At 46.3% G+C, this 24,325-nt stretch overlaps 1 protein-coding gene across 2 annotated transcripts in view; it reads right to left on the reverse strand.

The window, feature by feature from the left end:
- cdh4 (cadherin 4, type 1, R-cadherin (retinal)) overlaps positions 1 to 11,096 on the reverse strand; it is a 172,688-nt gene extending 161,592 nt beyond the window's left edge. Inside the window, exons 1-2 of one of the 2 annotated variants that reach the window (XM_081705702.1) lie at positions 10,845 to 11,096; positions 9,093 to 9,201 (exon numbers count right to left, since the gene is read on the reverse strand). In XM_081705702.1, coding sequence (XP_081561828.1) covers positions 9,093 to 9,201; positions 10,845 to 10,901 — 166 coding nt within the window. In that variant the 5' untranslated portion in view covers positions 10,902 to 11,096. The remainder of the gene's footprint in view (positions 1 to 9,092; positions 9,202 to 10,844) is intronic. The other variant, XM_027023334.3, reaches the window with a different exon arrangement.
- Between the last annotated feature and the right edge of the window lie 13,229 nt (positions 11,097 to 24,325).

Here is a 24,325-nt window from a genome sequence, read left to right on the forward strand (position 1 = left end):
CCTTTGGCTCCTTTTCCATTACAGCTGAACTTTACTGGGAAAGTTATTTTAAAGACTTTAGAAAAGGGGCCGGGATATGACTGACTCACGTTTGATATGCTGAGTTATCGCTTTTGATTGGGTTTTTTTTTGTATTATGCATTGTGCCCTTGCGGCAGTCTCTTATGAACAGTTAACACGCAGGCGGAATCTGTTTCAGGCTGGCAAGGAAACCAAAATCCATTCGATGATAGCATCCATGTATCCACTGTCAGAATCGATCAGACCAGGGCAAATATTAGAGAAGAAATGGCTGTTTTTGAAACAAGACAGGATTGCTTCCTCCACTTCCAGGCCCCGTTCGACATTTCAATCACTCTCCCCAAAATTGAAGAGGTTAAAGACACACTCCAAGAGGCTTCACACCACGGCAGGTGCTACGCAGGTGCCAAGGCAACCTTTCAGGTTTGAACCGGAGACGTGTATCGGTTCTGTAATCAAAACCCACTTCCGCTTCAGGGTTCATGACCGACCAATTCTGAGAATGAACCAAGATTGTGGTCTAGAATAGGTCTGAAAAAAACACCTCCCCAAACACACCGTTTGCATTCTACACGTCTATTCCAGTTCCACTGCACACCTCAGAGCTAGACTTTGTTGACAGTATTCATGATTTATAAATAAATAAACCCATATATGGATGTGCTATATAAGGCAATAAAGCAGTTTTGTCCAAACCTGCAGAATTGTGAATCCAACTATTTGGGGAGGTACTAGAGTCTCATCAGCAGGCATGCTGTGTGACGATCTGTCCACGGTCTGCAGCTTAGCAGTCAAAGGCTGTGCTTATGCCTGCTGCAACCCAGAAGACAATTCTCCACCTCATAAAGGCTCAAGGACTCCAGTGGCCCACAGAGCCAGAGCATTCGTACCAAGTGCCTACAACGGCAAAGCTACGGCATTCGGCCGTCGTCGTGTTCAAATTCTAAAGAACCGTTAGGGCGTTTGGTGGGCCAAGAAAGCATGCAGCTCTTGGCTTCCCAAGTCAACTGGCCATTATTCTCTAGAAAATGTCTTACAGAGAAGATCTGAAAATAATTTTCTAGAGAATAAGAGCCTAAGAAATAAGAAATCTAGATTTCTGGTCTCCAACAATTACATTATATTGATGAAGGAAACTTTCTCTGGAAACTTCATCTCTACACACACAAAAACACACACACACACACACACACACACACACACACACACACACACACGTGTGTGTGTAGATAGTATAGTGTAGATAGTATAGTGTAGATAGTATATGGAGTGCTGCAGGAACAGAAAATTTTACAAAAAATTTCAGAAAGGGGTGTCAATGTGTTAAAAGAGAATGTTCTGCTAGTTCAGTGGAAACTGGGCTGTATCGATTTGCTCTTCACCATCTCACGGGACAAAACATCTCCACTCTACCCTAAAGGTCACGTTTCTATAAATAAATTAAAAAACCTCACACGGGCCCGCCGTTTATAACCAATAAGAATAACTAAATTAAAAAAGTGAGTCATGAACCAGCTGGAGATGGTATATGAAGCCACCAGCGTGATCGTGTGCATGCGGCATTTCTCAAAGAGCAAATAAAGGTCTATTTTCAGAAATGTAGCCCTGGTTCCGATAATGAGACGGTTCACTGTTAGTCTCTCCGTTTAAATCTCACGTACTCCACATGAGACTGGAGTGTTGGAACAGCGTCAGGCCGGACACACACATGCGTGTGAAGGACTCGCTTCTCATCAAAGCCTGAACATTCTTTTTCCTTAAGATAACATTATCCAGTAATAAAACCTATCCACTCCTCCACTATCTCCCTCTCTCTCTCTCCCTCTCTCTCCCTCAACCCCCCCCCCACCCCCCACCCCCACCCCCACCCCCCCCCACACACACACACACACACACACAGCATCACGCATTAGGGCACATGGATTAGCAGGCCTTACCAATGCTTCTGGAGTCTCTGGCCCCTGACTTCATTTTCTCTCCTAGTATCTTCTTATGGAGCTTAAGAGCCAATAATTTCGATTCTCTCTCTCTCCTGCTTACTCTAATGAGACATGAGATAGGCCGTGGGATTACTAGGTTTCTTTGGAATCCTTAAATTTCTCCATTTCCGATAAACACCCAGTAAATGGAGAGATTCCTTGTCCATCCCTGGATACTGTCAATCGCTTCAAATTTACACAGAACTCTAGAGGTAATCCAAGTCTCCCAACATGTATTAAAAATGTGCATGTGTCTGTGTGTGTGTGTGTATGTAAAAGTGTGCGTGTATGTTTGTATGTGCATCTGCACATGTGCGTGTGTTTGTGTATACGTGTGTGTAAGTTTGTCTATGCGTTTGCGTGTATTCCCTGAAATACTTGCACATACATGCAGGATGTACACGTGCCTAGCAGCTACACCTCACGCGTACACGTGTCTAGCAGCTACGCCTCACGCGTACACGTGTCTAGCAGCTACGCCACACGCGTACACGTGTCTAGCAGCTACGCCACACGCGTACACGTGTCTAGCAGCTACGCCACACGCGTACACGTGTCTAGCAGCTACGCCTCACGTCAGTCCATTTCTCTCCTCCTGCCAGAGTCTGTTTTGAAGACACAAATGTGGATGTGAGTAAATAAGAGCACAGTGATACAGAAAGATAGAGAGATAGAGCAGGAATGAGAGAGGGAGAGAGAGACAGAGAGAGAGAGAGAGAGAGAGAGTGGGAAAGAGGCAGAGAAAGAGAGAAAGAGTGAGAGTTAGAGGGGGAGAGAGATAGTGAGAGAAAAAGAGGGAGAGAGATGGTGGGGGGGGGGGGCAGATTACACAGGGGAGTAAATGCAGGTTTGCATGTCGCAAGCACAGCCCCCCGCCCCCCCGGCATCATCCTGCCGTATCGTTCGCTGCCACCGCTGTCACGAGCACAGTGCCCCGCCCCCCCTGCATCATCCTGCCGTACCATTCGCTACCACTGCTTCAAGCTGCCGCCCGGCAGGTGCAGCGAAGCCAGAGACTCGCCGGAGTCACGCGGCCTCATCGCCGGCAGCTGCTCAGGAAAACTTGGAGCTGAAGGAGGGGGGTAATTATAACGGACCTGCAGGGCTCAGAGAGGACGGGGCGGTGGCAGGTTCAACCCGTGCGAACGACACCGGCACACAGGTGGGAGGAGGTGCACTCATCCATATGGATAGCGTTCCAGAGCATAAAGTGATACGCATCTCATGTTTATGCACTTTGGCTGCAAAGTATGGAAGATAACGTACTGCGCATTCATTAGGGAGTTTATTGTATATTCCAGCATCTGGAGCACCGATGGAGAAGGTTTGCTCATTTCGACTTTTTTCTTTTCACCCTTTCGTTCCTTTTCTGCCCTATTTGCACTTGTCCGTAAGCCGAAGTAGCCACGTCTCCTACTTGGGAAAATCAGCCTTGCTGTGGCCTTTGTGGGCTCGCGATGCTTGCGCCGGACGTCGGAATTTCGACGCTTGAAAGGAGGCGTGAGCATCGCTGAGGCGGATGCTGCGGCACAAGACGGATTCACAAGCGTCTCAGCTTTGGCTGTAAGGCCGCAGGGAGCCAAGCTCGCGTCCTGGGTAAGCTTCCCTCGGCAGAAGCGTAGGCGGTGACGAAAGGATCTGGCCGGTTACGAATGCAGCTGAAATGAGGCTGTGGTTTTATAAAACACAATTACATGTGGGGTGAAGGTCACGGGAGACAAAGAAGCTGAGAGGAGGCGTGGACAAAAACACATTGACCTATCGTACGGTCAGCTCTGCATCGGTAGTAGGCCCAGCGGACCTTACAGAAGCCCTTGTAAAAGTGTTTTGAATGGCTTAATATGAATATCAATTGCTGTTTTATCCTTGACTTTGTCCAAAGGAAATACTTGGTCATTCAGACTTTTGTTAAACTTTCCCAGACTTTAACATTTTAAATTACAGGTTCGGCTATACTTCTGAGAAATCCCAGGAGAATTTTCTAAAAGACATCGATTTGCATATGCTAGGCATAGATTTGAATATGCATGCACATACACACATAAATATTTACACACTCACATTTACGTTAGACGCACATGCACACACCTGCTCTTCTTACCGTTAGATTAAAATGCCTTTAAGACTGAAAAACATACGTTCAGTCGGTTGCGACATTATTCAGTCACTGCAGACTATGCCACCATTGTTTGGTTACCCTGATTTTTGTTAGTAGGCATGCCTGTCAACATGTTCGATAAAATAATTGGCTGTCCAGAAGAGGTAGCCCTCCTACTGATCGAGATTCGAAGCTTTCCAGGTTCTGGGAGCAACCTCAGAACCCTGGTGAGTTCATGGTGAGTTCCTGTAGGAATGATGATTTTCTCCCTTTCCCGGCAGACTGGATTAACATTTAATGACATAAATGACACCATCTTTGATTTGTTCGTTCTGAGCAGACCTGTTCAGTCTGAACATGGTAATTATTCAGACAAGAAATCAATTGAAACTTGGAACTCTGTGATTCATGCACACATGACGGCACAGCCACGCCACTGAACTCGGGACTTGGGCCTGCGTGCCGTTCTCGTCTCGAGCTGGCGAGCAGCGGGCTAAAACAACAGCAGGCCCGGACAAACACGCTGACCTCTCCTCTGCACACCACCCGAGGAGCAAACAGCCCTTAACCCTGCCATGTCGGCGCGAGCCGTGGAGGAGGGAGGGGGGCCGGAGGTGTCGTTCTAATGAGCGTCTCCGAGAAGCCAGGACTGCAGGAGGCGACGACGATGGCGTCGGTGAGTTCAGCCTCAAAGAGAGAAGTGTTACCCGGCTAATGAGGACGCTGTAGGCACGGCGGGGGGGGGAGTGGGGGAAGAGAGAGAGAGAGAGAGAGAGAGAGAGAGAGAGAGAGAGAGAGAGAGAGAGAGAGAGAGAGAGAGAGAGAGAGAGAGAGAGAATGAGAAGGAGATCAGAGAGCAGACACGTCTCATGGGTTATTTCATCTCACACGTGGGCTCGCGTTCCTGAGCGGAAGCCATGGAGGCAACAGGAAGCCAAACTCCATTTGTACTTTTGCCCAAAGAGTTGAGTCAGGTCAAGGGACATTACAAAGAATAATATTCTCACAATGTCCAGGAAGTCGGACAAGCAGTGCTACCTTCTTCGGTCCCAAGATGGAAAACCGTGAGACATCTAAATTATACATGTGTGATTAATTAAGGCTGCAAACTGCCTGGCATTGAACTAACGGCCAAAGTTATTGACCTCCGATCTTCAGCAGCGCAGCAGCAGGTACTCGAGGGGTTAAGCGGTGAAAGGCATCACTGATGTTCTTCGCAACACGTTCTGACAGCAGCCTTTAAGAGTCACTAGCCAGGAGAGAGGAAGTGTAGCTCAAATCAATTTATCCTAAAGTGGCTACCTCTGCCCCTTCCCCACACACACATGCTCTCTCGCTCTCTCTCTCTCTCCCTCTCCCTCTCCCTCTCCCTCTCTCTCTCTCTCTCTCTCTCTCTCTCTCTCCTCTCTCTCTCTCTCTCCCTCTCCCTCTCCCTCTCTCTCTCTCTCTCTCTCTCTCTCCCTCTCTCTCTCTCTCTCTCTCTCCCTCTCTCTCTCTCTCTCTCTCTCTCCCTCTCTCTCAAACTCCAAGGGGACTGGTCCGGCTCTTCGTAAAAGGTGGTGCCTTACACGCCAGTGTGCAATCAGTGGAATACCCCCCCCGAAACCCCAAGATATACTTCCAACCGGCACTGGGCCCTTGGCTCACAGCGAGGCCCACACCTCCGTGTCTGGACACCTCCACTCACCAGAGTTAAAGGCACCATGCATAAGAGGCAGAATGGCCTTTAGGGTGATAGCAGGTGTTAGTAAGCATTGGAACAGACCTGCAGGGACGGGTGAAAATAAAGACGAGAAAGCAACAGGCACACGCGCACACGCATGCTGCTAGAGCCGCAAACATGCCGGCACCTGTCGAATAACGGAGTGCCATGTGCCTCGCCAAGTTCGAGATGTCCAATTACCGCTGGGGAGTGAAATCCAGCTTTGAGAAGATGGGGCCCCGACTTTTTTAAAGCCCGATGAAAAAAAAAAAAAGAGCTAGATATATGTGGCTGCAGCAGCAGTGTGTTTGGATACAGAAGAGTCTGTTTACCCTAAACTGCACTGGGCCGTTCGGAATAACGCCAACCGACAGAAGCGGAGGCAAGATGACGTGATATGAACTGAGTGAACCAGGGGGACGAGATTTACGCTCCTTAAAAGCTTAACGGGCTCCTGATTGCACCTGCCACACCCACGCACACGCATGCACACCTGCTGGGTGGTCACTGGTCTGAGGGAGATGCAACGATGAAGTGAGAAAAACAGGCACACGGCACTGTAGGGTTTGCAAAATCAACACACAATTTGCATTCAGCATTTTGATATGCACACACAGAAATAAACCCCCAGAATACATTAGGCAAATGAGTTCCGAACAGCTCGACAGGAGCCCTGACCCAGGCTGTGGGCAGGAGGACAGTAATTTCCCATTCTGTCCACATGACTTATTTGGTTAAGTGTCCACCACTCTGCAGTCACCGGGGAACAACAAAAACCCCACAGTCCCCCTACAGAAGACTCCACTAAACTGCTTGAGGACATCTGTGTGTCCCCGACACAAGACTTCACTAAACCGCTCGAGGACCTCTGTGTCCCCGACACAAGACTTCACTAAACCGCTCGAGGACCTCTGTGTCCCCGACACAAGACTTCACTAAACCGCTCGAGGACCTCTGTGTCCCCGACACAAGACTTCACTAAACCGCTCGAGGACCTCTGTGTCCCCGACACAAGACTCCACTAAACTGCTCGAGACCCTCTGTGTCCCCGACAGAAGACTTCACTAAACCACTCGAGGACCTCTGAGTCCCCCCTCATGACTCTGATCTCATTCTGCTTGATCACAGTGACCCAAATCTAAAACCTTCCAGCATGTTCCAGACCTCAAGAATCATAGATCATCGCACGCCTAGAATGCTACAGTGCAGCACCCCTGTAATTCTCGACGTGCTCCGTCCATTTCTGAGTTTGTCCTGTCCAACCCTGACGCAGCTCATAACAGCGCTTCATATTTACCCAATAACTGGAATCAGAGATTATTACTGCAGGGCAAACAAAACTATGGCGCACATGGGGACTGAGAATCAGTGAGAAAAGCAGTTCTGCTTTCTTCACGAGCTCCCGGGCCCCACTGCGCATCCTCACATACACTGCCGACCCCATTACTTTCCCCTGTGACGCTTCTGGGTTATTCAGCACTAATATTACTGCAGTCCCTGAGACAACACTCCGCTATTATCTGCCGTCCCCCAAAACGTCCCCGCCCCACCCCAGATGAGCCCCCACACATTAATCAGACATGGGAGCCATCTAGCCGACCAGGCTGCGGCCTAAAGTGTCTCCACAGCAGTAGGAGTGGTTATGTAGGAGGATAGCGCTATAGGTTTTGCGGTCAGGCCCCCACTTTACACTGAGTATTAGAGATCGTGAGCGCTAGCTCCAGAAATCAAATATCCATACCAAGGCAAATCAAATAATTGATTATTTCACATTCAGAAGAAGGCAGCATAAACATCCATATCCCTTTCATTGACTGTTCTGCAAAATATTCTGTCAGATTTCACAGACTCGTTTATACACACTGCCAGTGTTCACGTAGAAGGATAGCGCTGCCCTTAAAAAATGTTTAAATATATTTACGCAGCTCTTTAAACAGATGCCTCGTGCTGTTGGTCTTACAAGAACTGCAGGGCACTAAACAAATCTCTCAGCAACACATAACTTATTTTTATTTTTTCCTACAAGACCATAGCAACGCCGTTATTTGTCATCTAACAACGCGAGGAGAGGTCCTTATGAAGCCTGGACCAAACCAGCATTTGAACAGACGTCCTGTTTTCAGACTGGCCCGAGGCCTGTTCTGGCACTCCTTGATGATGGATATGGTTATGATCTAGGACAATTTACCTGATCCCAAAACAGTGCAAACATGAAGCTTTTGCACCCAGTATCAAAAGATGTCACCACAACAGAGCAAGAAGAGTAAACTATTTTCAGATATAACCCACATCCACAGAGACTAGCACACTTCACTGCACCAGTAAGAGTTCTTCTCAAAGTTATCAGCTGATTCCATAATGGATGGCAGAGCCTGTAATGACTTCAAATTTTCACGCACGCCATATCACAATTCCCTCTGTTTTCCATTATTCTCATTTTATTCCCTTAAAAAATGTACTGAAAAGATAAAGCTTACTCCAGCGTTACTGGGACAACACAGCCCAGCACAATAGAACCCCGCAATGAAAAGAGAGTGAGCCAATAAAGGGAAGATTGGAGTCTTAGTGGAAAGAAGGGAGGAGAATAGTACAACCGTATTACACCCAGGATGCGGGGGGGGGGCATTTCACCAGCAAATATCCACAGCACGAGAGATTTTAAAATGCCAGGATAAAGCAAACCGCACCACTCAACTTCTCATTTAATGTGGATTAGGTTTTTTTTTTTCATAAAACCTTGTTTGGTCTGATAATCTAATTAAAAAAGAATTATCCGCGTAATCATTGTGATCGGTAGTAGACGAAGGCTGCATTCATGCTGCATATTAGTGCACCCACGCTGGCCTTCGTTCTCCGCAATAGTACAGAATCCGCGCAAAAGGTCTGTGTCCGTTCGCCTTGAAATAAATGCTGGAGTCTCGTGTGCGGTGCACGGCATCGGCAGAGATTCTGTCAACCAGGATGCAGGCTCCTTCCACCGACAACACACGCACGTTAAGTGGTGCACGAGAGAGAAAGATATGACAGAGGCTTTAAGTGGGAGCCACTACAGAGGGAGGGAGAGAGAGGAAGGGAGGGAGACAGAGAAAAGGGGAGACGGGCAGAGAGACAACATGGAAAAGCAAACACATGCAAAAACACAAACCTGTTGCAGAGAGCTCCATAAAGGACACCGACGAAGACACACGGACACACACACACACACACACACACACACACACACACACACACACACACACACACACACACACACACGTGTGCCTGACTCATTAAAAACGCTGCAGGTTCTTACTTTTCAGAATGCCGCCCCCTTGCAGCACGTTCTGTGAGATGAACACGATGTAGAAGCTCTGGGAGAATCCAGGTCGGCACGGATCCGCAGTTGGACCTCCACGGCTCACCTGGGGAAGACGGGCATTACTGGCTGAGAAGAGGCACAGACCAGACAGCTAGCAGATAGGAAAACTGAGCAAGAAGCATGGGGCAGAGCGGGAAGCCTGGGGCAGGAAGGGGCTTTGGAAGCCTACATAAAGCACTAGGAACACACCTGCGGTCCACAACAGACGCACAGCACTCTGGGAAAACTGAGTGACTATGCAGATGAGAGCCAACCGAATTTTAGGGAAAATAATGTATTTCATCATAACGTACTGCATCATAATGTATTTCGGTGGTGTGCGGCCCCCATCAGTGACGCTGGGAAACGTAACAGTTCCTCTATGTGGGATAAATAACGGGAGGTAAACGGGAATTCTGGGTATAAGGCAAAATGGGGCCCACCTACTTGAAAGAACTCTGCATGTCCTGGACCTCTGCATTCTGGCATTCAAGTTAGTGAGAAGAAAAAGTCCATATTAACAGTGGCATCTATTTTAAAATAGTGACCGTGTGTGTGTGTGTGTGTGTGTGTGTGTGTGTGTGTGGAGGAATATGAGGATATGCGGTTTTAGTGTTCAAAAGGAGAACCCTCACTGTGGAGATGTAGTTTAATTAGATGATGGGTTACACATGGGTTATTCTCCTCTCACTGTCTCTTTACTGTAATGATCCAGCCAACAAGCTCCGGGTTTCCACCATAAAACACAACTCCGGGGTGAAAACTTGTTACTTTAAAGGATGGCTAACAGCTCTATTGATCTGTCAGTCTACTTATTTATTGATCTGTCACTCCTCCTGCTTTTCTCTCCCTTCTGCCACGTTCATTGTATATATATATATATATATATATATATATATATATATATATATATAAACCATAAAACGCAGAAAATGAAACCAATGCCACGCGCCCTGCATTTGCACAGACTTCTGATTCCGCATCTTTCCTGTGAATATCAATTCCAAACGGGTCTTCAGCGCAAGTTAATATCACTGACGTGCAACATATATCTGTTCAGTATTTACTGAACACAGTCGGGAACGCGTGCTCTCTCGCTCTTTGTGCATGCGAGCGTGTGTATCTAACTGTGCGATTCTAATCAAATACTGCCACCCATAAGTCCAGATCTCAATTAGTAACGAGCCGTACGATGCACGCGTACGTAACGTATAGGATATTCAGAAGGCCGTTTTAAAATCAATTTGGTCTACAAGATTTAGCCGCAAAACGCTGAACTAACAGTCCACACAACACATCTCAGACACACTTGCCTCGCCGCAGCCTCTGCAATGTAGCCTCGAAAAAAAAAGTGCAGCTGAAAGCGAACGCATCCCGGCCGACTACTGCAGCTAAATGAGTGGAATAGGACAGAAACGTCTCAGCACTGCGCTTTGCAGAATCTGTTATCCATGAACACTTACAACTGTCAACGTCTCCCATTAACACAGTTTTAGTTTCCGCTATTCCTAGAATGAAACAACATTCGATGCGCCAACCACCTCTGCAAAATAGGTTTTCAAGAAGAAATAAAGAACATTTGAAACGCAAACAAACTCAAACTTGCGGCCAAGTGACCAATCGGGGCTTCCTATAGAAATCACCGTGGTTATAAGACCACTGAATGATCTGATGTTTGAATGTATGAAAGGAAGCATTCAGTCTTACCAGTGATGTTTCCACAACTAAGGCGCACGCCAGAGCAATAACGAAGCCTGTTTGCATGTTTGGCGTTAAGCGCGGTGGAGACACGCGTCTGTTCCTCGCTAAGCGCCGATAATTACTCCGGGCTCGCCCAGCACAAGCAGAGTCGCGCGCACGACGGTGAACGCTGCGAGAGGATTTGGGTCCCGGCTCGTCTCGCGCCCGACTGCAGGTGGAACGGCACTGCTCGAGCTCAGCACCAGCGCGCCGCCGCGGGCGTCACCACGACCCCTCCCTCTGAAGAGCGCACGAAAAGAAGGGGAAGGTCCACTTAAAGACACAACCGGGGGCTCCGAGAGGCGTTGCAGTTGTTTCCCGACATGGCTAATCGTTTCCTATACACGGAGTATTGATAAATATGTGTAGCACGTGCACATACAAATAAAAATGTCATCACGGATTCACTGTTGGTGAGTCTCCGGGGAGGGTAGGGGGTGTCCGCGTAGAGTTGGATTTCAGGTGTTTCAAGAAAAATGCCTTGCATCAGTTGATCACGTTGCTTTTGCATGCAAAGCCTGAATGTTTGGTGTGGGACAGAGAACTTGCCATTGCTACGGGAGTCTTATTTCACAGTTCGTTTACTTCTGGTTATTGGTAATCAGGAGCTCTGTCTCTGGCCCACTGTGATGTTACTGAGTGACCTATAATTACCCAGCGCTACTGTTTCACAACACTTAAATAATTTTCCCGAATTAGAGATGAAATCAAAAGGCGGAACTCTGCATTTTACATTTTCTGATTGGCAACTCGATTTCCCGACGCCACTCTCGGTCGGTTCACTGTATGGTCGCCTGCAGGTATTAGCGCACCACATGTCTGCAGGGCACGTTTTAAATACACCCGCGTCAACTAACAATACATGTATCCTTTAATGATGGAAAAATACAAACCGCATAAATTTCATCCATTATCACTGCGTTCATTACATCACGATATTTTCAGATTACCAACATGCTGGTCGGGTATTTGTTCAACTAGTATTAACTTCAACAGCATGTAATGAAGGCCCGTCTCTTAGTGCACTCGAACGATCTTTGGGCCCTTCCAATGCACTTGTTCACCAATCCCGCACTTACTAATGCTAATATATATACTAATTATATGTAGTCAAAATTGCAGTGAAGTACACAAGGTTTCCAAAGAAACAGGATGTTTCAGACAGAGGTCCTTCGTCGTCTGTATAAGTGCTTTTGAATTTCTAAGCGACAAAACAAGTTTATGTTAGAAAAAGTATATGTTTAAATGAAAACATTCATTGCATGTGGTTCAAAAGTTCAGAGAGTGCAGATCAGCTATTTTTCTCCCAACTTCATTGCTGCCGTAGCAACACCTGGCAATGCAAACAGATAGGTCATTAAGGCCATGACATATCCATTAGCATTAAAATACCTCACCACTGGAAAAGACAAACCCTTAATTCTGATGGCACGAAGGTGTTCAACACACCAATCAGCGAGTCTTCTTTTAGTTTCTCCAGTGTAAAGCTGATCACATCTCTTGCACGAAATACAATAGACAACACTGCAGTAATTCAAGAGGAGGAGTTGGTAGTAACAATTGATCCTTCCGCTCCAAGTTCTTTTAGTGGCTGTGCTAATAAATTACATCTAGAACAGTTTCAGGCTACACTACCACATTTAGCAGTCAAATGGTCATTTATGTTACTGCTGACAAGCATGTCTTTGATCTTCTTATCTGATCTGGTCTTAACAGGATATTTATAGTTTTAGAGGCCAGCTTATCCATTCTCTGAACAGGTAAAATATGAGTGAAAGCATCACCTATGACTTACTATGAAATCCAGTTTTTGAAATATTCCCACATTTCCAAAGCACTACCATCAGCCACTTCCTGTACATAGATGAAATCAAACTGTATGTCAACGCAGAAAGCGACATTGCCTCACTGACCTGGCCGGGATTGCCAGAAAAGACAAGGGAACGGACTACCGCTAGGCCAAATAACTGACAACAAACATCCAAGTACCTCCACGGGGTAAGGAAGGTGTTTGAGAGTAAGTTGAACGGAAACAATAAGATCAAAATCGTAAACACTTATGTCCTGCCAGTCATCAGCTACCCAGCAGTTACAATAACCTGGCCAAGAGAAGAACTGGGAGCTGCAGACATTAAGACCAGAAAACTCTTCAGAATGTGTGAAGCACACCCCCCAAGATCCAGCATCTACAGACTGTAGGCCAGATGGAAGGAGAGGGGAAAGACCTACAACTGTCCTGGGTGAGACAGGAAACGTCCAGGAATGTGTCCAAGCAATGTGCCCCAAGGATGAGCAGATGAGAGTGCCTCAGAAAGAGGGGGGGACATGGTCACCATAGAAGCAGAGGAGGCACCAAGGCAGGATAAGCCCCTCCCCCATGGAATCCACCACTGAAAAGGCAGGGCTGAAAGACAGCACAGGGGTACTTATCATGGCAGCAGAAGATCAAGCACTAAGCACTAGGTGAGGGGGAATCACACCAAAGAAAGGTGCATCGCACCAGTCATGACATGAGATGCAGACATGTTAAATGGAGCAACAATCCAGCACCCAGAAACAGGATGCAAGGAGCTGGCGGGAACAGCATACAATGAAAGACACAAGCAAGGAATATGAGCTGGACACTTCCCACATCCAAATGGGACGAGCCACAAAGAGTGGAAAATAACAAGGCTACAATACTGTGGGACCTCCAGATAGTGGTGAAGTAGTGGTGAACAGACCAGACACCGCGACAGCAGGCAAGACGCAAAAAACAGTGGTCATAATAGATGTGTCACAAGTGATGGAACCACCCAAAGGAATCGATATGAAAACTTGAAGATGTTACCAGGGAATGAAAGAGGAAGTGGAGAGACTGTAGAAGGTTAAGACCAAGGTTGTCCCAGTGGTGACAGGGGTACTTGTACAGCTTAATGGCATTCGTAGGATCTGGCATGGTTATACTGGTGTTCCAGGCAGACAAGGAGTTGTTTCTGCAAGTCACTCTGGAGAAGAGCTTCTGCTAAATGATGTCAATGTAAATATAAATGTATATGTTAATGTTAATGTAAAAGTATTCAGTGTCTTTTCTAGCCCTGTGGGTTGACACGGCGCTTAAATAAAGAAATGACCTGGTTCCTCATGTCATTGGGAAAAGCCTGAAGTTCTGAATTGTGTTCTGAATTGTGAAAGGCCTGAAGTTCGGATCTGGTTCTATCACTGTGCTATGCCCAGTTAAATGCATTCCCCAAAAACCTCAGTACAGTTATATGTTCTACATTCTCATCTTCACAAATGTCAGATATAGGAGCCACTGCATAAGATGTTACAGCTGAAAGCAACATGTGCTGTCTGAGAATTCTGATTGATTGACTGATCGAGCAATTGATTGTATAAATATATTGTTCTATAGTGGTGTTTCTTCAAAGTCTCAATTATTTAATAACCATGACTCCAGACTGGACCACCTTTAATTCCAGTAGTGCTTAAATAGCAGAGAACAGCAAAACAGTGAAGAAAAGTATTTGGATTCCACAATATTAACACTTGAAAACATATAATTTGTTTGATTAAGGAAATGTTAAGCAATCATTCCCATCTAAAACAGATATTGTTCTTGTCTAGGAAAAGTGTTCTAATACACACCTGTGATGCTGAGATTACAGGTCTATCCAACAGAGATTGTGTGCTATTGCTACTAAATGAAGACAACCAATTAAAACACTGAAGTTATATTTAACATGTTTAATGCATGCTGGACCTACGAACCTCAGCTCCACCATGACTCCTATTTTTGGTGCAGTGTTACTCTGTAGTTCTGTGGCTTGAGATCCTCTTCACATCTTCACACAAGTTTCATTCATTGTTTCATTCACTGCCATAAAAGAACTCACTTGTATTTGAAAGGCCAAATTCCAGTTTTACTAGACACTTGTTTCACTAAGCTGACTTAAAACAACACAATGGAGGCAAAGGTTCTACCTGAACTGTGCATGGTTTGGGTTCCTCTGGTACTGCAATACTGCTAATGCCGGTCCAAATCTGAATTCCCTAGCATTTGTTTTCTTTTCACCAATTGATAAGGAAATGATTAAACACTGCCAACAGCCAATGTAAGATTTGCTGTATGTAGAGCGGGTCCCAAGGCATGGCCAGGAAATGACCCTACTTTTGAAACTGTAATAACCAAACCTTGAGTTTGACCTCCAGCACAAATGTATAGATTTAAGGTACATCCATTTATGTTTTTATGCCCATATACCAGCTGTTGAGTTCAGTGACGACCTCTGGATTTGCCGTAAAGTTCACTGTGGAAGTGTGCAGAGCCGAGTTCTGATTGGTTACATGCCCCCCACACAAAGAAAGAAGGCAGTAAATCCCTTCTAAGTAATTTGCTTCAGTAGAAAAAAAAACAGCTGGCTTATATTTGAAAGATGCCCCCCTTCCTCAGGGGTGCTGATTCTATAGCTTTCTTTTGTTTTTCCTGGCAATACTGTCGCCTGGAAAATCGAATGTAATATTTCTTTTTCATTTCATTGTCATCCATCAGATACTAAAAGCTCCACTGTTTTGAAGCGCTGGTGTTCAGGTTAGCTTCAAATGATTTAGCTAGCTCGGCATCCCCAAAACTTAAAATACACATCTTTAAAACAGTTATTCATTTTAAAGTGGATCTGAAGTGTCTTAATCCTAAACATTGCTTGATCAGCAACCCTTAAATCCTAAGTCTCTATCATCTTTAAAGTGACACAGTGCAGTCTAAACCTGAAGGTAAGATGACATGAAGTTCTTTTTCACACTTTCTTTCTGTTTCCCTTTGTTTTGATTGTTGTAGCAGCTGCTCATTATGCCAAGGGGAATATTCGAATGAGCAAAGTTCCGAATGGCCTTTATTGACAAAACCATCTCCAACTAATAGGAAGAAAACAAAACGCTGTTTAAATGTTTGCTTGATCCCTTCGCTGTTGCTGGCACGCTAAATTCCCTCCCTCGAGACTCTTGGGCTTGCAAGTCTTGAAGGTGGTTTGCCATTTTAGAAGGTGCTTAAATTATTCTGCTCGAATATTGAGCATTTCCCTAATAAAAATACCATCTGTGCACTTGAAGGCAATTGGTTAGGGCTGTGTTCAATTATTAAACAAATCTCACAAAACATGCCCCGGCTCTCCTTTGTATAGCGGGGAAGAGTTATGAGTTTTGCAACACCGGTTTCTCAGGCCAGTCCTGTTTAGAAGCAAAAGGCAGACTTCAGCTGTTTTATCTAAATTGCTTTTCTGAGATAACAGTGACATGGTTTAGCCCGTGACACTAAGCCTGTTCTTACTGCTTTCTCTCAGCTGATCTGTCAATGTGGCATTATTACCTGACAATAGGGAAGCACGCCACGCTGTCTTAAGCCGTCCGCTGCACGAAGCTATCTCTGTGTTCGCCCTCGTCCATGTTTGGATTAGAGGATACATAAAGCTAGTCATTAGTTGTAGATGAACCTGATTGTGTTTCTACATATTCAGCCTGAGACGGACTCATTAGCAGGAGAAGCACTCGTGGTTAGTTCCATGATTCATTTGCAATGTGGAAAATAGTACATGAATCATTAACATGAGTGTCATCATTGTTCTGAACTTAAGTTTGAAAGTACACGTACATGAAAACGGCATTGCATAAAAGTTAAGTAGTGGAAAATGTAAACATCTTCGATTTGCTGATATTGAATTGTTTGTTTGTTTTAGATGACTTGTGGGGTTTATGAATGGCCTTGTAAAGAACGCTGGACACGACGGTCGGATTTATGTCTTTTTCTTTAAAAAGACCCAGTAGGCTGGAATTAATGGACTGTGCTGAGCTCCTCGGGTCGTCACACTTGCTAGATCACAATGGCCGTCCAACTGCAGCACGTTCCCATCGCAAAGTAGGAGAGCCCACATCCGCGCGAGTCTCACTCCGGGGACGAGCGCCGCGTGCGTGAATAGTGAATGAAAAAAGCAATTTCATCCATGAATAAAACCTGTGAACTTTCGACGGTCGGGTGCAGCAAAACGGACGCATATTTGTGTGTGCTCGCCTCGCGTGACATACCGCAGCTCGCCGCGAGAGTCCCGGGATCCCTCGTGGCGAGCTTTTCACGCCACGGCTGCGAGTGCAAAAAGGTACAAGTGAACGAAGTAAGCAAACAATATCTCTGCGTTCTGTGCTTCTACCCCACGACACACGGCCATAAATAAAACGCTGTCACGCGTGTTATGCAATTCATCTAACTAGAGACAAATGGGTGCCGCGCGCAGTCGCTTTCTGCGTGACCTTTAGGCGGCGGTTTCAATATGCAATGATTGCTTGATGGGTTCGCGGAGCACGAGACACTGACGGATGGCGGCGGATGTCATTTTATTTTTCTGTGAACCGTAACGCCAGAACACACTTTGCTTAATTAACCTCTCAGTTCTCCGCCTTCCTCCCCCCCTCCCCCCCCCCGCCGGGAGGCTCGTCTTCCTCGCGCAGCGCGCGCGGGGGCTGGGGGGGGGGTTGAAAAGGACTAACCACTGCCTCTGCTGCGCATTTGTTTCACGCACATTTACACTTTATGGACTTTAAAGTTTAACTTAAAACGTTTAACACCGATGTACATTTTGATGCTGTGATGCAATGCACACGTCGCAGCGCGGATACATACAGATCTGTCGCACTGACGTTGACCCACAGACGTGTGTTGAAATTTAGTATATCTGCTCCGAACTGCTATTTTAAGATAATTTTAAGAAAGAGTGTGCTATTTCCGTAATGTCTTTTATACTTGAGTCATGGAGGATAGAGTGGTTACATAACCAGGCTCCTCTGGTCATGGGGTGAAGAGAAAAATAATTGTGCTTAAAATATGAGATCCATCAGCACCTTTGAGATGTGTGAGTTTACCATGTGAGCTCCAAGGGAGGTCTGATTACGCAACCCTCCATTTAAAAGATCTCAAGGCCCTTCTTCAATTAGACTGCCCTTGTTGAAGGACCTATTATGTGGTGGCCGATTGCCTATGCATTACTTCATAGGGGATTTTTTTTTTTTTTTACAGCAATAACTGCATAATCATCACAAGACTTTTTTCACTCCCATTTAACAGCAAGAACCCAGTCTGATTACAATCTGATTACAGTTTTACTGGTCTCGCTCCTTCAACGGCACAAACTTGGCATAGCTGCACTGCATTCATGCTAAACCTTTGCCGTAGCTTTTCACACAGATTACTGTGGGCTGTCGTGAATGGTCTAGAGTGACTCCCTTTCCCCTACACCATATGAATCAGCAAGCCAAACCTCAAAACCTGTTTTCATAGGAATTCGCTTTCTTTATTCACTCTGGTAAACATTTCATGACAGCGGGCTCGGGCGCGTGGCGCAGCTAAGCTACTCTCCCTCTTGGTTCCTGTAATAAACTGTCATAACAGGACATTCTAGGTCTGCTGCAACCGTGGAAGAGGATGAAACTGAATGGGTCCGTATGGTTCCTTAAACGTGTGCACCCTTAGCGTTGGAGACCTAGTTCATTAAAATGGTCATAGGCTGCTTTGGCATTTTGGGCAATAATCTACATCGCAGAAGCAGACACAGCTGGTGACTTGGCACGCTATGTGCACGCATTAAGAATGCATTTGCTGCTTTTGAGCAAAATGCAAATGCAGCATTGTACAGAAACACATTGAGTACAACCCCCTTTTTCAGTGTGTGTGAGGTGGGGGGCCTGAATTAATAATAGATGTGATTGGGAACAGGGGGTTGGGGGGTGAGCTCTCAGTGCTGTTCAGTAATGGCAAGCTCACAAATTCTTACTGTCTCAACAAAAATGCAATAATGCATAAAAATGTTGCCTGAATAATGCAAAGGCTGAATGCATAAATAGTGGATTAGGCCTGATTTAATTACGCTGCCGCAAAAGCCAAACTTGGTGTTAAACAAACAAACGCAGGCGGGCGGAATGAGACGAGTCCATGCGCATGTGGCAGGCCTGGTAGAGAAGCCAAGAGCAGGTTAACACTCTGAGAAAATGAACCATGGACCCTGCTCATCCTAGCGCAGGAGTGTGTGTGTGTGTGTGTGTGTGTGTGTGTGTGTGCACGTGCGTGCATGTGTGAGAAAGGAGCAATGATAGTGTCAAGGGTGTGTTTTGCCTTGGTTTATTGTGACTGCCTGTTTGACACCTCATTGCTAGAAAGCAGGAGCTTGTAATGTTTGTTCAAATCGGTACTTGATTTGCATATAGATGTTTAAAGCCATTCAAGAAAATCTGACACACTAGCATGTGAACTATCACAGGATCCTGGTGATGTATTTTGTCATCTCTAATGAGTGTCAGAGTGTGTGGCCAGGTTGAGGGACATACGGTGCGAAATTGTGATCAAGGCACAAACTGCTGCTGATTTGCCAATGATTTCTCCCACAGAGAGAAGGCTCAGATGAAGGAAATCCGCAGGAAACGGGAAGTGAAGCTAACTAGAACGAAACAAAACGCAAAACTGAGCAAAATGCAAGCGAAAACGTACCTAAACAAAATGGCTGCATCCATTTGCCAAGTCCCATCAACTATTTACATTAGGAATTACAATATTACAATTATATATTTACCAATATGAATTAGTTTATTGGAAATTAGGTAGCATTAGGTAGCATTTAACACACACACACGCACACACACACACACACACACACACACACACACATATATATATATATATATATATATATATATATATATATATATATATATATATATATATATATATATATATATATATATATATCTGGCAGAGGACCTGCGCTTGAAGGAAAAAGACTGCCCCTGGGAAGGTGAGTGGGGAATTTTTTATATATATATTACAGTAGACAAAGGCAAAATCATGCAGTAATAACAGTGGAATTTGTTGGTCTGGCTGAGGAAGAGAAGAAAGGTCACAGGTGTGAAAAGCACTACCATAAAAGCACTGTCATCTTACCTAAGGCAGATGTATAAGACACAGGACACAGAACAGTGCAAATTGTTACAAGGTGGGTCACATGGGGACACCATTAGCCCTGGAATCAGAATAAGACCAAAGAAACCACAGACTAACAGTGTTCACTAAGACAGCAGCTAACAGGTAGGTGAAGATCACTTCTGCAAGACCTCAGTGACAGAGAGTAAACACCATACCTGCATCTCCATGAAAAGCTGGTATTTGTCTACAGTAAACATTCGGTATTGTACGTCTGCTTTCTGAGGCATTTGTGGTGAATATGTCATTTGTTTGACTTGCTGCATCAACACAGCAGCATTGGATGTTGAACGAGGTTAACGCATGGCCCAGGTGTGGCTTCCCTTTATATCGGACTGAGCTCTGACTTCTGCAAGCGGTAAAAACGCCGCTGACACATGAGAGTGATAACGGCATTACCATAGAAATCACGTACGGCGCATTGTAGCAGGAGTGGACCTGCAACACCGTGAACGACACCAGAAGCACACAGGACCACATTCCAATTTACGTTGTGAAAACGGACCTCCTGGAGTCAGCAGCCTCCGCTTTCAGGCCCAGCCAGATTTGCCCGCTCGACTCGGGGCGAGCGGCCACTGTTCAAAGGCTGCTGCGGTCCGGCCCGGCGGACCGCTGAGCGTGAGAAATGTGAGCTGATTGCAGACTCTCTGTGGGCACCCCAGGATTCAATAGGATACCCTTTATCTCTCCCTTGAATCCAGGCAAAAGGAGGCGGGGCCTAGGGTTTGCCTGGCCCCCTCAGCTAGCCTCACGCCTCTCTGAAAACGATATGCCTCCGCTGGACCTGCCCGAGGCTGTCGTGAGCACAGAACACGCCTTTGTCCAGGGACAGAGCTCTCTCGCTCTCTTATACAGACTGGTCTCCCCAGTCTTTCATAGAGGAAATGAACACAACATCTGCAGTACAGAAATATGCAGTCCAGGGTACTGCACTGATGTCCAGTAAGTGTTTGGAAGTAAGTGGATGTCACAGGGGGCGGGCCCTACATTAGATGCCGGAGTGGCGTGTCTGAAACAGGTCTAGGGAGAGCGGTGTACAGGGTGGTGCCTTTACGCTGACGACTCTAACCTTCCTCCTCTCAGACAGCGAGACTTGGGAGTCTTAGTCGGGGCGTCGCTGCTGTGCATCACGGTCCGTTTGAGTTACATTCCCCCTCTGCGCCGGGTTCCAGGTGAGGGATGTAGCCCGGTCCAGCGTGAGCAAGGCGCAGCAAGGAGCAGAAGCACGAGCTGTAAAGGGCTGGGCCGCAGAAAGAGGCGGAGCTCGGAGCGGAAAGAGGCGGGGCTCGGAGCGGAAAGAGGCGGGGCTGAGAGCAGAACTGGAGAGGCCTGAGAGAAACGAAGGCGAGGTCTGGTCCCGCGGATCAGACATGAGGCAAATGGATAGGCCTGTGGTGCTGGCAGTGGTATAATGAGACCCCTGAATAGGCAGAGATTGTGTGTGTATGTGTGTGTGTGTGTGTGTCTTTTAGAAGGGAGTGGCAGCAGACCGGACACAAGGCTTACTCATCACTAGTATCCGACAGGAAGCATTGTTTGCAGCTGTATATGATCTGCTCCCGAGGGAATGGAGAGTTGGGACTATAATCGTGTCCGTTAAAAATATCTCTCTCCGGTCACAGAACATCATACTTTCCTGTGGTTGGTGATGGCCTGCCTACAGGGTGTGATGACAACGACTATAAAAATACAAACCAGGGAAGCAAACCACTTCCTTTCTTTCTTTTATTCATTTATTCATTCATGCATGCATTCATTCATTCATACAGTGGCTGCTTTACACTGCTTAGCCACACTGGACCAGAAAACGCCCGGCCCCTTACCGTTCTTGCCCTATCCTGCATTAAGGTGTTCGCTCTCAAGTGCTATAAAGATGACATTAGCAGACAGGAAGCTCTGTCTCCTGCGGTCATCTGGAGAGCAGCGCCGAGGCGACGAGGATGCTCTGGCAGGCACGTGAAGGGCTCTTCAGCTGCTGTGATTGGAGCAAACCCTACTTAACAAACAGAACTGAAAAATCACACGATTCCACAGAGAAGACTTCATGATTCGCTCAGGAACATCCACTTCTGAACAAAGCTCTTCATTAATGTCCTTTTATGCTGGTTAGTGGCCAGTCCTTTACATGAGGAGCACTCTCATGGCATCACTGTTAGATCAGAGAGCACTCTCATAGCATCACTCTCATAGCATCACTGTTCTTAGGTCAGAGAGCACTCTTGTAGCATCACTCTCATAGCATCACTGTTGTTGGATCAGAGAGCACTCTCATAGCATCACTGTTAGATCAGAGAGCACTCTCGTATCATCACTCCCGTAGCATCACTGTTGTTGGTTCAGAGAGCACTCTCATAGCATCACTCTCTTAGCATCACTGTTGTTAGATCAGAGAGCACTCTCGTAGCATCACTCTCATAGCATCACTGTTAGATCAGAGAGCACTCTCGTAGCATCACTCTCATAGCATCACTGTTGTTGGATCAGAGAGCACTCTCATAGCATCACTCATAGCATCACTGTTGTTGGATCAGAGAGCACTCTTGTAGCATCACTCTCATAGCATCACTGTTGTTAGATCAGAGAACATTCTCGTAGTATCACTCATAGCATCACTGTTGTTAGATCAGAGAGCACTCTCGTAGCATCACTCTCATAGCATCACTCTTGTTAGATCAGAGAGCACTCTCATAGCATCACTCTCAGCATCACTGTTGTTAGATCAGAGAGCACTCTCGTAGCATCACTCTCACACCATCACTGTTAGACCAGAGAACACTCTCGTAGCATCACTGTTGTTGGATCATGGAGCACTCTCATAGCATCACTCTCCTTGGATCAGGGAGCACTCTCAAAGGATCACTCTCGTTGGATCAGGGAGCACTCTCAAAGGATCACTCTCGTAGCATCACTCTCATTGGATCAGGGAGCACTCTCAAAGGATCACTCTTTTAGCATCACTCTCATTTTACAGGTTTCTTGGCAGTAGCTCTGTCGGCAGAGTGTGTAGTTGTGGAGCAGATGTAGGCCTTGGGTTGGGTGGAAAGAAACAATAATGCACAATATGGTGATTTACTGGAAAATTAGTGCAAGCTCTACAGGGCAGTTGGAATAATGTCACCCAAGAATACAATTATTGTTCCTGGGTGCAAGCCTGCTGTGTGTGTGTGTGTGTGTGTGTGTGTGTGTGTGTGTGTGTGTGTGTGTGTGTGTGTGGTTAAGTCTTGCATATAAATTAAAATGCTGCTTTAAAAATAACATTTCTATTTTGTTCACCTGTCTGTAGTGAAATAATATTTTATTATCATGCACTGAAATTCATAATAATAAGGCGAGAAGGGTACACGGCATTGTAGGTAGATATTACAGATAAGTGGAAGAATGAAATTCATTCTTCATTTGAAATGCATTAAATAAACAAATTAGTATGTGTGTATGAGTGGAGATGTGAAGCAAGAGAACACACACACACACACACACACACACACACACGCTCACACGCATTGACACACACACGTATATAACGTGGTTGTTTATAGATATGTGCCATTTTGGTCTGGCTTGGTCATCTCCCGTAGGACAGCGTGTTGGTGGAAGAAGGCCAGTTTGAGGCAGAGAGCAGCTCATTACGCAGTCCTCCAGAGACGGGTCCAGCCGGGTCCAGCCGGGTCCAGCCGGGTCCAGCCCAGCAGGGGCAGCGTCTCGCCAGCTCTGAGCAGATCACCAGGCTCCTGTCTGATGCTTATGGAGACATCACTTCATTAGAGTCCTGCTCCACTGGACAGACATAAGGGCTTGCCATCTGCCTCACACTCTCAGCCAAGGTTAAACACGGAGTCCGCGGAAGAGTGAGGGAGAGAGGGAGAGCGCGAAATGGAGTGAGAGAATGAATTAGAGAAGTAGAGAGTGAAAATGTGGAGGGTCTGCGTGAAGGTTTAAATGAACCTTGTTCGTGTTTAGCGTTGGAAGTGAACGCCCAGTAATGTACGTCCACGCAGCAGACCTGTGGAGGTGTGCAGACTGTGTCATTCCCAGAATCAAAACTACAAACACTACTAAAATTACTCTCTCTCCCTCTCTCTCTCACCCTCTCTTTCTCTCTCTCTCCCTCTCTCCCCCAATCTGAGGGGACTGGCTACGAAGACGTTCTGGTGCCTTGGAAACGGTGTGTGTGTTTCGGCGCTCCTGAGCCGTATGGTCAGAGACGGCGCACAGCCTTCGTCCGTGGCGCGGCGGAGGCACGCAGGCCATTCTTTGGCTGGGAGCTGCCTTTAATAAGGCTAATTGCTTTACCTGCGCTGATGTGTAGGTCCATTAGCAAGGCCACGCTTAATCCCTGGAGCTTCGCTTTAGCATGGCAATTAAAACCAGGCTTTAATAATAAAATCCCTGCTGTTCTGGAGGGGGGAAGTAATTATGGTCTGAAGCGTTGGAGAGGATAGAGAGACAGGTGAAA

This window comes from Electrophorus electricus, chromosome 22 (genome assembly GCF_041902795.1).
Source record: "Electrophorus electricus isolate QZ-2024a chromosome 22, ASM4190279v1, whole genome shotgun sequence".
Lineage (NCBI taxonomy): Eukaryota > Metazoa > Chordata > Actinopteri > Gymnotiformes > Gymnotidae > Electrophorus > Electrophorus electricus.